Source organism: Macrobrachium rosenbergii, chromosome 55 (assembly GCF_040412425.1).
Source record: "Macrobrachium rosenbergii isolate ZJJX-2024 chromosome 55, ASM4041242v1, whole genome shotgun sequence".
NCBI lineage: Eukaryota > Metazoa > Arthropoda > Malacostraca > Decapoda > Palaemonidae > Macrobrachium > Macrobrachium rosenbergii.
Genome location: NC_089795.1, coordinates 67,810,290 through 67,825,454, shown reverse-complemented (window position 1 = coordinate 67,825,454; position 15,165 = coordinate 67,810,290). Strand labels below are relative to the sequence as shown.

The following is a 15,165-nucleotide window of genomic DNA, read 5'->3' as shown; positions in this document are numbered from 1 at the left end:
GCTTTTGAACGATGTACACGAAAAACGTGAAAAATCAATACAGTTCCAAAGATATGCCTCAACAAATCTGACACGCTTCAGCCTAGTATAAGTAGACCGTACACATCAGTCTTATCCTTAGGTTATGAAAATAACATTCGTTGCATATCTAGTAACTTTCAGCTGTTTAGTAAAAAAAAAAAGGACAAAAAAGAAAGCAAAAGTTAGAGCCACTCCTTCTCCAAAATAGCCCTGACATCATTACCAAGGAGCGGTCAAACGAAGAGTCATACCATATATAGTGGCAGTATAGCTCCCAGAATTTTGCCTCGAACTAATAAGGCCCTCGCAGTTATCAACTGTGAGAATCTTAGAGTGCTGAGGAAGATGGCGCTGTTGGAGAATATCTAATTTCATGTAAGGTAGTTGAAAATATCAAAAATTTGTACCGGCTGCAGTAAAAGTATGAAGACTGCGAGTGCTCCAATAGTTTGAGACACACCGCACCAAAAATCAAAACGAATAAAATATGTAAATACTGGACGTTTTTAATTTCTTGTATTCAGATCCTGCATAAACACTATAAAAATGGGTCAGATTCACCCATGATGTTTTGAAACCCTTAAACTGAGCAAAACAGAACACAACTTCTTGCAGTTTCTCACACGGCCAAAACCGAAGCATCTGAAGAGGCTGACAAAGGAGACGGGAGCAGTTTCCAGCGACTGCTGTGTCATTCGCCTTCCCTTCGTGACTGGGTCTCATGACGTCACCTTATCATCAACGGGGGACAAAAGAATTCCTCCAAAGTCTTTATTTGTGGGTGACGCCAGGGGCATTATCAATATAGTGTTCTCTCCCAAGTTTAATTTCCTTCTTGGCGTAACACCCCATCATCCATGAAGGAAATGATGTCCATTTTTTTATGAGGAATCACTTACCTCTCATGCTAACAATATAGGACGGTTAGAGGCCAAATTCATACGTAGGATATCATCGAAAGCTCCGTCGCTGATTCGCCTACATATTATCCCTCTACTCTGAAAAATGAAAAGTGCTCTTGGAGAAAACAAAGCGCTGAAAACAATGTTTCCCTTCACCTGACATTCTTCAACAAGAAACCTCGATATACCAAAACGGAAAGAAAAAACAAGAATTTTTGAAAAAGAAAAACCCCCAAATCCCTCTCACATACATTAAAGAGGCACAACAAGGCCTATCCTATAGTTTCCCCATTTATGGTCAGCCTCGGGGATAGATGAGAGAGACCAGGAAGAGAGGAGTGGGGGGGGAGGGGAGGGAGTGAGAAGCTAGCTGAGGATACTCAGTAATTCCTGCCGGTGGTAAATGCCCTAAGGGCTTAATGGAGGCAACTCTTAATTGGCTTCAACCACCGTACGACCCTAAATAGATTAATCTGTACCAAGGGATTGCATACACGTAATTTTCTCTTCGAGAATATATCCTCTCTGCTTTATTTCTTGCGGCCTCTTTTAGGCTGGAAATGGTTTTCTGTACCCTTTAGGAATGGCACTACATTAAATATTGGTCGCGGGATCAATGCCGCGTCATCATCAGCCGTCAGGGACTAATACCATAACTGTCAGGGTGGGGAAAATATTTAACGAAACGAAATGGAGTTCACAGCATCCTTACTGATGAATTTCGTACACTTGTGCCTGTTTTCGACGGCTATGTAACTAAACTTTCAAGTTTATAGTAACAAAACTCACTAAACATTTTGTGGAAATCGAGTAGACAAAAATAATATTCAATGGGGCTGATTAGGGTATATGTCACTGGACTATAATAAGATACAGTATAAAAAATATATATATATATTTCTTTACCATTCGTATCCAATTATAGGCGTAACATTTACCCTTGTCATTTTGTAAATTGCAAAGCTCCTGTAATCAGGTATCAGAAAAATGAAGGTGCTACGAGGCTGCAAACTAAGCTAACAATCTTCTGCTTTCTAAAGTCAACAAGAATATTGATAATGATAGTCATCTCCTTATTTTCATGGTCAATTCATACTTGCATTCCTCTCGAAAAGATCTGATGCACTGACCCAGAACAAACAGTAATTATTAAATGTTATCAAAAACGAAAATCCATATGCACATACATTCTTTTTGAGTGTATCGAGACAGAATAAAATGTGCAGAATATCTACACATGTGTATAAGCATATTCATATATTTGGAAGCGCAAGCATACATACATTCTTTGTGTGGATGTATATATATATATATATATATATATATATATATATATATAAATATATATATATATATATATATATATATATATACTATTTATCACATCACCGTGATTCATATACAATCAGAAAGCTACAAACGTCCTTTAATATCAATTCACTCTACCTCCCAAGTAATATATTTTCATATATGTTACCGAAGGGAATTTTAGTTGATAATAAGTCCACCGTCCCGTGGGGTCGAACCAGCGACGGACGAGGAATCAGGACTACAGTGACACACTAACCAGTCGGCCACAAGAGAGTGTGTCACTGTAGTCCTGATTCCTCGTCCGTCGCTGGTTCGACCACGGGACGGTGGACTTATTATCAACTAAAATTCCCTTCGGTAACATATATGAAAATATATTACTTCCGAGTAGAGTGAATTGGATATTAAAGGACGTTTGTAGCTTTCTGATTATATATATATATATATATATATATATATATATATATATATATATATATATATATATATATATATATATATATACTGTATATATATGCATGAGGAAGAACTGTTATGAAAATTAATTACTTAGATAACACTCGTAAGCTGTGAAGATTCTGTAAACTCGAAACCACTCAGCAAATCGCCCCTAAAAATAAAAAAATAAAAACCATAATGTTATCAAATGAAGTTATCAAAAGTCGTCAAATGAGAGCGAGACCCAACCAAAATAAAACCTCCTATTAGCCACAGAAAGCAAGAGATGGAAATGAAACAACCTGAGGCAAAAAAAAAAAAAAAAAAATCCAACCAACCGAGTTCGACGGTGCGACACCAAAAATTCATTAGGAATTACCGAAAAAAAAAAAGACTGTCAGCGCCGAAGTTTTTCTTTTCCCTTTTCCCCCCTCTTTTTTTTTTTGTGATCTCACGGATTCGTGACCGTGAAATTAGTTTTCGTTGGCGATCTTCATTGATATTCATCGACTCGCCTGTTTCGTCATTAGTGCGTCCTCCCTCCTATTTCCCTTCCAGTTATACGCGCCTCTATTTCCTTCTTTATTGTCACATACCCATCGGACCTGAGCAGTCTTCCCTTTTCGGTATAATCATCGCATCAAGTCGCTGAAGTATTGTTAATTATTTGTGCTTTCGTAATCAAGCTAAAACAAACAACCAAGTATTCAGCTGAATGTCTCACACACACACACACACATACAGTATCTATATATGTGTGTATGTGCTGTACATACTGTGTGTATACATATATATATATATATATATATATATATATATATATATATATATATATATATATATATATATATATATATATATATATATATATAATATAATCTACAGGTAATTTTTTTTCCAGATATACATGTAACTGCAGTAACCACAATGACCCGTAAAATTTTCAGTTTCTTCACAATTTTTGGATCTGTTCGTTGGTACAAAGCCTAAGATCCAAACGAAGACGTAAATGAATAAACTGTGACGTCCGCAGCAGGAATCGAATCAGCATTCGTTAAATAATTACCAGTGTGAGTGGGTCCTGATTAGAACGAGGTCAAGATTACTACGTGGTCGAGCAGTTAACGTGACCTCGTTCTGATATACCGAATGCAGGTTTGAACCCAACTACAGAAGTCAGAATTCTGTATTACACACACATATATATGTATATATATATATATGTGTGTGTGTGTGTGTGTGTGTGTGTGTGTATTTTGGCAACAAAACATGTGGTTCCCCAGGTAAGTGCTGGAAGAGGACCACTGTAGAACAGTGGGCTCTTAGGTTTTCCTGGGAAGCGCCAAAAGTTAGTCCTTGACCTGGCCTGATGGCACATGGCTCCCTCGAGTATTCCATGAAGGGTTCCTTTAACATCAAGCTTTATTACTTTGATACTGATAAAAGATATGTGACCCCGCTTATACTTTCTGCAATTCCTTTAAGGCACTGGTTTCATCGGATCACTTGGATTCTGGGGTCTCGGGATTGACTACAATGTCAGCCTTGTTTCTAAGCGCTTATGGAACAGCTTGTGGAATGAAGCCACTGTATTTTAAAATCTCAGGAAATAGTAGCTGACTTGTGTATCCTTGATCTATATTAAACCAAACCAAAATTACTATTACAGGCATTTCTCCAAGAATTCTGGAGGGAGCTTAGCATACTTAGTTCAGCAGGAGACCCTCTTCTGGTGCTTCCAGAGGGCGCCCAGCTGCCAATTTTCTTTAGAATCAGTCTTTTCCCAAGCTTAGCTGGGAAACCCATAGACTCAGGTTTGACTGAGGAATCCTACTAAGGAGCTTCCTACAGACGGTACGGTACTCTAACGATCTGGGAGAGAGTGGCTTGGGTCATCGGAACCCTGAAGGGATAATACCAACTGATGGTGAGCTTAAATGCTCATCCCACTCAGCATACGTCTGTCTATCAGTCTAACAAAAAGACTGGCATAATGTTCAGCCTATTTAACCAATAGTTTTCACAGTCAGATGTTATATTTATCAACGTTTTTCCTCAAATATCAAATAATCAGCCACCCTATGTTCTAAATGGAGCTGAATAATTAAAAAAACACACAGGAAATAATAACATTCGAAATCAATGTAAGTTCCGCCATTTCATAAAGTCAACCACCTCATATGTCCTAGGTATCAGAATTTACCAAAATTCTGTCGTTATATAAACTGTGAATGTTTCAGAGATAATTTGTTCCTATATATTTCCCTTTTACCATGTATAGAATGACACATATACAGTATGTACATCAACATATAAATGTAAGTGTGTATGATGTCTAGTGACACATGTCGAACCTTCATTCAGACTGTACCGAGACTGTGTAGAAATATATGGAGAATGAAGACTTCAGCCACAAACTTTCGCCGCATGAGGAACGTACGTATTACTCACACACACACACACTAGCAAGAAATATATACATATATATATATTATATATATATATATATATATGTATGTATGTGTATATATATAAGGAAAGAATATGTATTGTTTACTCATATTATACTGTGTATATGTGTGTATATATATAAATAAAGAATATGTATTGTTTACTCATGCTTACACTATATATATATATATATATATATATATATATATATATATATATATATATATATATATATACACAAGCATATATATACACACATACTGTATATATATACTGTACTGTGTGTATGTAAGCGTGAGCAGACAATACTTATTGTTTCCTTTAGTAAACGGAGGGGAAGTAACAGATGAATGGTCTCAAAAAGGGCAAAGGAAACGTGTTTAGGGATTGAGGACTGCAAAGTGCTGGGCTGGACGGCGAGGCAGAAGTCTCAGAAACAAAAGGTTCTTGATAAACAAGAGGCAAAAGGGTGCATGCAAAATGCCGTTGAGAGGTGAAAACAATAAAGGGGGAAGAGAGTGGTCAATATGCTGCCGCAGACGGGTTTTATGATGCAGCGCTAAGGGGTTCCTTCCCCTTTTTTAGCACTTACGGGGAATGGCACAGCGACCCGTTTCTTTTGGACGCGATCACCCGGAAGAGGGAAGAGCTGTTAAACATACGCATTCACACATATTCAATGTATATGTATGATTCATATTCACAGTATGCCTGCGTTTATTCTCACCTGCCATAGATGGCGTTGACGGCCGTGTCGTAGTAAGAAGACGCTGATATATGCTCGTCCGGGATGGCCCCAGACTGCATCCCGAGAGCACCATCGCACTGCCCTGTGAATAGAAGAGGGGATTAAGTAATAAAGCGATTATGGTTAGGTGGAATGTTGACAAAATAATTGTTACGAAAGGCAAAATAATAAATAAAAAGGAATTCAACTACTGACTCCTACACTCTTAGTTTACCTTTTATATTCTTTCTAACTCACACTACGTCTTTTGGCGCACAAACGCAGTCTACGCTCAGAATCTTCCGAAACCCTCCAGCCTTAAGAGAGAGAGAGAGAGAGAGAGAGAGAGAGAGAGAGACGCGTTACAGCTCTATAGTTGTAAACTGTGTCGCCCCATAAAATAAGAGATCGTGAAGAAGCGACCGGGGTAAGGAATTTCAGAAACTCCGAGTGGCAGATTCATGGAATGTAGACCATAGAATTTGATACTGGAACCGTGGGAATAATGAGCGAAGATGCGGGTTAAAACATTGTCTTCATCCTCCTATCGAACTTCGCTCTAACAACATTTGCAAAAGCGAAGAAATTAAGTTTAGACGTACCGTATGGAAGGATCAGAACTGCATTTCACTTCTGTTTTGCCTCAGATGTCAATTGTTACTAAGGCTAACTGAGTCTAATGGTTCTTTTCTTGCTTGCTCTAAAGCAATATGCTCATCTGCAAATGACATCATAAGGCTATATGGAAGCTCCCATCTCTCCTACTGTGTCCATACCTTTCCCAGAAATGTACACATGATTAATTCAAATTCGAGTAGAGTGATACAAGGACTCAGTATTGCGGAAAGAGGGAGGCAGTAATGAAAGGGGAGGTAAGCTGGAGTTAAATGATTAAAAGTTGAAACAGAAATACACTAATTATACATGTGGATACAGTTTAAAGGGACGCTGTATACAGAACATACTGAAATTTCACGAGGCGGTTATAAAGAGTTGTAATTACTAAACGGAAATGTACATGAAGCACTAGTGTATGATTTAACTACTTGGAGACAGGCAAACCCTGCTGTTTTCAGGAAAAGGAGGAAAACGGGTTAGGAACGATATGAGGAAATCACAGTAATTTTTTAGGAGGCGCATGAGCATTACAAGATAATAAATAACAGGAGAACGAGTGAAAGCATATCATATTTAAATGAGAAAACATTTGGTTTAATATATATTAATGATTTTAAATAACGCTCTTAGTCTTGTCAGAGAGAGAGAGAGAGAGAGAGAGAGAGAGAGAGAGAATTAAAAAAAAAACACGGAGTTTGGCTTCCAGAGGACAGTGTCATATGAGAAACTACAAAGGCAGAAATTATGTTTTCTAGGTGATGTATACAGAGTATGATTTGTCTGCATGTACTGCAATCGTTAATAAGACATTAGGCAAAATATACAGTAAAGATAAAAGAGGTTCTTGGAGACTGGACGACAATCTCTGAGTTTAAACTCACATCAAAGTGAAGTTGAAAGGGTAGCCAGGCTTATGGTCAGATGAACCCATTAAGCACCTTGAGTGGCTCATAGAGAGTCTGAACGATGCACTGATGGTAAAAGAATAAACGCGCGAATTTAATTTCTCCATTTCTCGATTTTGCTGCTAAACCTTCGTAAAAAGAGACAAGAATATATACATAAATAAAAAGCGGTGTTGTAAGCAAGAAAATATAATTATGAAAACTAAGCATTACTCTACACAATGCCTATTCTAAATAATGAAATAATATCTTAGCATCAGATAATTCATATGACAGTGGGCTCGGGTAGCACACAAAACAATCAGTGATTTAAAAATGGACAGGGAACTGACACACAAAATCTTTTCGTGTTGGGTAGAATGTCAGTCGAGACCTCCGATTGTTTACTGACGTGACGTCAAGGTGTTGAGTAATGCATTACTTGGGTTAGAATAAGGTTCTTAACACAACTATTCTCATCTGACGCTAACTGAACATGAAGTGTTGAATACTGCGCTGAAACAGGATATAAAATTAACCTCACTAGTGTGACTTGTACAGTAGAATCATAATGCAAGATTCCCTGGCTTTCAAGTTAGTACCGGCCTTGGCTAATGTAGGTTAGTAGTTTTCCATCAGTTTAATATAGGCCTTAGTGCCGAGAAAACCAATATCTGTTATATCTCTGTATGCTAATGCTCAATTCTGGTTAGCCTAGTATCAGTGTTAAACTAATTGTGATACGTTTCGGAAAACACCAAAGAGACCTAGCCTAAGCCTAGGCCAGACCTCAAAGAAACAAGCATTCCAGGAAAATGACTGAATCTACCATTCTCATTTCTTGTTTAAAACAACTGGAAATAGCGAAGACTTATGAGCTTAAACCCAGAATACCGTTGGGGACTCTGTTTGGGAAAGGAAAGCTATGTATCTATCCTTCAAGGAATTGGTTCGGTGTTCAGTTTATGTTACTTTGCATGCACGTGCGCTTATCTGGATAGTGTTGATGTGTTATGGCAACAGAGTGCAGTCGCTTTCATCTTACCTTTGAACTTATACGGATGCATATCGCCATTTGAACTTAAAAGTATGCATATCATCAGCATAGCAGTAAAATTTAAGCCTGAAGTGCGAATTTCTAATAGGATTGACATTCTTTCGGTGATTCGGTGTGTAGGAAGGGAAGTGATCACTTCTGGTTTCCACCTCCCAGGGATAGGACCATAGTACTCAAACGCGTGTTTATGAATTTTCGTCGTCATATTTTCTTTTGTTACATAAAATATAGTAAAGTGATAGGGTGCCTTGTTTTCTTGAAATAGACATTTATAAAGTTTTGCGCTTACGCTCAGTCATAATACGCCAATTCGCTGTCGGGACTCGATTCTTCTCGGGGTGTGTTTTGTGCGGGTTCGTTTGTTGATAAGTACTGTGGCACCGATAGCCTATCGTTTTACATGGATGAATGACATAAATATGGTGACTAAATTTTATTTTCTTTCCATGACAGGTTTTTTCACCAAAATTACATCCCGTTATTGGCCTCTTTTACGGGTAAGATCTGGCTTGTTTGATAACTAAAAACCTTCTTAGGGAGACACTACTTGTGAACATATCCTTGAGATTGACCATACTGGAATCGCTGATTGTTATTATGATAACTACCTAAGTCAAATATATATATATATATATATATATATATATATATATTATTATATATATATATATATATATATATATATATATATATACTGTATTTATATACACTGTATATATAATTTCATACAAATACTTATACATAAATAATACGTAACTAGACATTTAATTTTAATAACTGTAGTGGAGATGAAGGCTATTTAAACAGGGAGGAAAAATGATTTTTGTTGGGATAATGGACAAAGTTGTTGACTGTCAGAAATTGAAGTGGAAAAACAACCCGACAAACGGAAGCAACACATGTATATGGTACAAATTGCCTTAGAGGGACTGAAGAAATATTTATGTATACACGCGCTTAAATTCAGACCCATAATACACATGTCTAATTAACGTTGATGTAATGATATAGCTGGTTATTTTCCTTAAGCTGTACAGTGCAAGTCAAAAGATCGGATCGTTAGAGAGATAGGCCTAAGGCCTCCTCACTCGCCTGATTTATCGTTTAGTGGTAATGAACCGTTGAAAGTGTTGATCTTTTCATTTTTTTCTTTGGTCACGTAAGTGGTATATTTTTCATAGGATTTTGTCTTTTAAGCTTAGTGTATTGGTTAGCAAAAATTAATTTCATAATTCGTTTAATGTTGAAGTACAATACTAATGAACTGTGAGATTGTTTCATTAACCATATTAATGACTGATGAAGCTGTGGCTGTAATTGCCTACATGGTTAGAATGAAAGGAGGTGTCTGGTGTCTTTTACATTGCTTGAATACCGTCGTTGCTGTCACCATCTGAACTTCTGATATTTTGTTGATAATTACCTACAAGAGAAGTGTCAATATAAAGTTTTTTATTATGTTTACTAGTAGTTTTCACCTTGTATTTTCCGCCCATTGAGTTGGTTATTTTTTTATTTTACTTGTCTATATTGTATATGTATATATATATATTATTATATATATATATATATATATATATATATATATATATATACATGTGTGTGTGTGTGTGTGTGTGTGTGTATGTCTATATAGATATATAAGTACTTTTTATATATGTGTATGTATATATATATATATATATATATATATATATATATATATATATATATATATGTATACATATATAATGTAATTTTACGTTTAATAAGAGGACGAATAGAGAGAGAGAGAGAGAGAGAGAGAGAAATGGTGAGAAAATGGTGGATCATTACAGATTCATAGGAAACTAAGTTCGTGGATGCAGTGGTGAGAAGATGCGTGACTTGAGCTCTATCTGATTATTACCGGGTCGAAGTGTAGGTGATAGTTGAAGGTAGTTTTAGTTGAAAAGGAATGCTTCAGTTGGAGGTTAAGACGTGCGTGTTTGGTTACAACGAAGAATTTTATCCTGCAGGGAAAGGATGGATGAGCCATGGTTAAAGATATCAGAGTGAAAAGAAGTTTTTGGAAATACAAGACGCAAGATTGGTGTTTTAAAATCAGCGTGCTATGCTAGAGTGTATAGGCACATAAAGGGTATAAAAAGAAGTCCATTGTGGTATATTTAGTGGAGAGGCTATTAAATTTTTTTTATCTTTTATTTATTTATTTATTTATTTATTTATTTAAGGAGTATATAAAAGTAAATGGAGGGTTTGAACGGCTGCTGCGGGACAGGAGAGTAATATGCTGAAGTATACATGTACATGAATATGACAGCTGAAAGTAAATTAAAAGGGATGGCAAGAGTCAGTGGAGATTTATGATCAATTTGGGCAGCATTTCAGAGGAAATGGACTGGGTAGCTGTTCAGGAAGTAAATCAAGAGAAGATTTTGAGCAGCTGTGTATTAAAACATGAAAACTGAGAGATGCAGTCTAAAGAGAATGCAGTACTGTGTTCATGAACTACTTTGAAGAGTTGCTGAATGCAGAAGATAGAAGAGAGGTATAGCAGAATTACGCAAGAACAGGAGTGATTAGTGTAAGTTGAGAATTCTTTTGGAATTGATTGTTGGCATAAAGATGGCCACCACAAAATGTAAGAATTTATGGAATAACAAGCAAGATGTGTCATGATGATGAGTGGCTGACTTGGGGGTATAGGGTATGCCAGATAAAGGAGTTTTCATAGTTTATTCTGTGACTGGAAATGTGATAGAGGTGACGGCAAGAACATTGCTTGAGGACACGAGTGTTTGCATGCCCGTTTGAACAGTGCCAGAAATGGGGTCATAGTAGGTATATCCTTTTTACCGTATCTGTGTTAATGTTCAACTTAGAACCCTCGTTTATTTTTCGCGTGAAGGTATTTTCCTGTAGAATGTTATTATAGTATTTTGTCTTATTAACTAATTTTCATTTTATTATTCATTTTACTATTAATAAAAAAATATTTTAATTTTCACCAACATTAATGGCTGTAAACTATCACCGTTACTGTCACTATCATCATCACTCATGGCTAATCCTGAACATAATCCAGGTCATCAACACTGTTATCATCACTAATGCTGCCCTCTTTATGCTTTCCACCATGGTTGGTAGGCCCAGCTTTATGACCATAGAACCATTATTCTCATCACAACCCTCACTGTGAGGAGACATTGTCATAATAATATCACACCAGTAGGCACCGTATCTTCATCAGAAAACTGTATTAAAATATATAAGTCACAAACATGTAATAACCACGACAAAACAGAACACACTGAGTAGGAATCTCTGAGATTCCCTGCGTCTGTGACTCGCTAACAGCCCAAGCCTATCAGAAGATGCCTTGCCCCCCTGTTTTGTTACCACCTCCCGACTCTCATGCAATGCACGCTCAGCACTATAATGTTTTAGTGGATGAGAACACATTAAGTCATCCACAGCTTCCTGGGCTGGTAGAGATATTGGATGTTAGGATAAAAATACTACTCTTTTTTTTTTGCGGGACTTTTAACCAGGTTTGCATGGCTGTAATATTTTCTCATGCAATCTCGTGGTGTAGAGGAAGTGTTAAAATACTTTTATCTGTCATAAAACACTTGGCAGTTTAGCACCAAGTGGTGATCAGGCCAGAGAAGCACTAGGCCACATGCTCTAAGCCAGCAGATTAGAGCAGGGTTCTGCTATCAGTGGGATACTGTATGACCATTGCCTCAAGAGCCAGAAGACAAGTATCTGCCTCCTGAATCAAAGTAAATGCTGCAGGTTTGGGATTTTATACACAGTTGCCAAGTTCAGTGGCTTGGTCTTCATTATGTTCTGCAAAAGCGAATAAGGAAGGCTTTCCTAGAATACCCAATTTAGGTCACATGTCTAACAATGACTCAGTTCTCTTGTTTGTGATATGTCCGCAGACACAGGTTGGAGAACCAAGACATGTCAAACATTTGGATTGGTCTACCTCATGCGCTGTAGAAAGGTTATAGGTAGACTACAATATGTGAAGAGATAGAGGTTGGAGCCAGCGTGGAAATATGAAGGGGAGATAACAGTGATGTTTTACCTTTAGAATGCACTGAAGAACCGCACTTCATCTTCTCATTGAACCATCCCACTCACTGAGAAGGAGACCAAGAACCACACAGTAAAGGTCGAAGAACCCATATGCTTGACCTTTGCGCACTAAACACAAAGAGTGAGGGTCAATGCCGGATGCAGGCATGAAACGCATGCATTATCTATCAAGTCCAGGACATCTGTGTTGATCAAGTAGAATTTTCAGGCACCATCATTCCCAACATAGATACAACGAACGTCAGCAGGAAAGCCCCAGTTGCAAGCCATTCAAGCACTAAAGCACTAGAAGGTGCAGTTTCAACACGACTTACTACATATGGAGTAAGAAGGGTTAGAAATGCGAGAGATGTTAAGCTGTGACGAATAGGGGATGAAAAGGTAACCACATGTTGTATAACTTATGAAAAACATTGCCCAGAAATTACGTTTCCGTGTCCTCAAAAAGTTCTTATTTTTAACTGATTGGCCAAAGAGACGGGTAATGGAATGTCTATCTGTGTCAAGCCAGAGGAAAGATATGAAAAAATAAGTAAGAGAAAATACTCAAATGACTCATGGTTCATATCATCTTTCTACAAACACCTAGTAGCCATGATGGCGAATCAATTTACCCTGACACGTCATTTGATGGCCCATCTGGCATCTGTTTAGCTTAGCATTCGATTAAGTGCCTGGTTTTCATTTGACTTTAACAAGTCACAGCCGAGGAGTGAGAGAGTTAGAGGAAAAGATAAAAATAAAGAAACGTAAGGAATCAGTTCACGTTCTTAGTTAAACATATATCGTCATACCATGATTACAAATGGGAGGGCTTCGACGAGATAATCCTCACCCCACCTCTGTGGGACCTTTTATCAGCTCATCAGATATTCCATTCTCTCTCTCTCTCTCTCTCTCTCTCTCTCTCTCCAGAGTCTCTCTCTCTCTCTCTCTCTCTCTCTCTCTCCAGAAAACCCTCAACTTCCCCCTTTTTTTCAACTATTTCGTCAATGGACCTCTACCCAAACCCAATTTCGCTTTAGGCCTCTTGTTCAAGGATATAGTACCTTAAAACTTTCCATTTGGCTCCTTCTTTAAAGAGACTTTTCGAACATGCCCATTCTCTTTTGTGCTATTCCGACTCCTCCAGAATATTGATGCAATTGGAACTTTCTGCTGGACTCGTAAATTTAGCTCATCGGTGTTGTTCTGCCTCTGGTAGTGTGTTGCAAGTTGGTCTTCTAATAAGAAAAGGGAATTCACTCATTATTATTTTCTGTTATTCCTTGATGTTATGAGTTTTTGTTTCCTGGTTTCTTCATGAGTATATAACCAGGATATTAGTGTGAAACTTAACCCGTCATGGACAAAAAGGAAATATCCTAATCCTGCAGTAGGATATAGCCAGGATAACACTTAGGTCATATCGGTTCAGCAGCTAATGAAGACCAAGTACGATTGATTTAATGCATTTCAAGAGGTTTTCAGCACTTGCATGAACTAATCTATATGTTATGGTTACACGCTCCGTTTCCATTTCATTTTTGGAAATTCCTGTTATATATCAACCGTTATTCACCCCTTCACCCACCGACAAGCATAATCTTATCACCTGGGCCAATGTTTACGCACAGCTAACTCTTCTTTTCCAATATTTATAATTATATTTTTATGCTTGGGAGAGAATAACCGCAGTGGGAAATTAGTTCAATTAGTTAAGCAGTTCAGGTTTACACAGTAGTGCCTGCCAATAATTTTCTCCATTAGTGAATAAGATATTTTTCTCATACTGTAGTATGTCACAGGACTGAGTTCAAAAATTTAGAATGGAAGGGAAGAAGGTAGACCATAATGGTTTATTCTAAATTATTTCCCTGCTTCAAAAGAAAACTGAGTTCTTACTCATTCTCTTGAGAGCGGTGTGGAATGTATGTACTAATTTAGAAAAACCAATGAGGAGCCAACTGCTGGAACAGAATTAGGCTAAGCAAAGTTTCAAGTATTATTTGGATTACAAAGACAGAAGACATTTAATTAAACTCTGTTAAGAAAGGCTGAAGTTGGGCTCCCAAAATTATACTGATACAATATCCACTGGATGTGAGGTCGTTTCAGGTGATGGATAATTTTGCCAGGAGAAAGCAGTTGATAGTTATTCGACTATTTTTCGAGATTTTCGTATTGTATCCTTTTTAATCCTGTGATGAAAATTTCTCCTTTTGAAAATTTCTGCTTGAAAGCCTCGTAAATGTGTCGTGACACGTTTCTTGAGCCTTTTCCACAACCAGGCGTTGCCAAAGTACTGCACAAAATGGAAAGTCATCGCAGGACGAACGCTCATCGGTTGCTCAACTTTTTCATTTTTTGGCAAGTCTTGTAACGTGAGTGAAGGAACATTTAATGCTTCACCGTTTTCATTAGCAGCTAACTATAGTTGTAACATTGTCTCGAGATTCTTGTACAACAATTGAGAGAGAAGTCGACATATTCATAAATTAGTGGGGTATATCTTTTTTCGTTTAGTTCTAGTATGCTCAACTTTGTTTGGGTTTGGCTTAGATAAGGCCATTGGGTCGCTCGCCCCATCGGCCTCTGCATTAGCCATCTTCTTTATTTGCACGACAAAAGTTGGATCTCGGTGTAAACCAAGACAAAACTCTTTACTTGAAAGAATTTTTCAGTTTA

The 15,165-nt window shown here is 37.4% G+C and overlaps 2 protein-coding genes across 3 annotated transcripts in view; one reads left to right on the top strand and one right to left on the bottom strand.

Moving 5' to 3' along the window:
• The window catches only part of LOC136835374 (discoidin domain-containing receptor 2-like), a 153,493-nt gene that overhangs the window by 60,031 nt on the left and 78,297 nt on the right, over positions 1–15,165 (bottom strand). Inside the window, exon 3 of the mRNA XM_067098834.1 lies at positions 5,851–5,953. Coding sequence (XP_066954935.1) covers positions 5,851–5,953 — 103 coding nt within the window. The remainder of the gene's footprint in view (positions 1–5,850; positions 5,954–15,165) is intronic.
• Mat1 (CDK-activating kinase assembly factor) overlaps positions 7,902–15,165 on the top strand; it is a 242,377-nt gene continuing 235,113 nt past the window's right edge. Inside the window, exon 1 of one of the 2 annotated variants that reach the window (XM_067098835.1) lies at positions 7,902–7,972. Coding sequence is in view for 1 of the 2 variants with exons in the window: in XM_067098836.1 (XP_066954937.1) it covers positions 7,924–7,972 (49 nt within the window). In the remaining variant the exon portion in view is untranslated. The remainder of the gene's footprint in view (positions 7,973–15,165) is intronic. The other variant, XM_067098836.1, reaches the window with a different exon arrangement.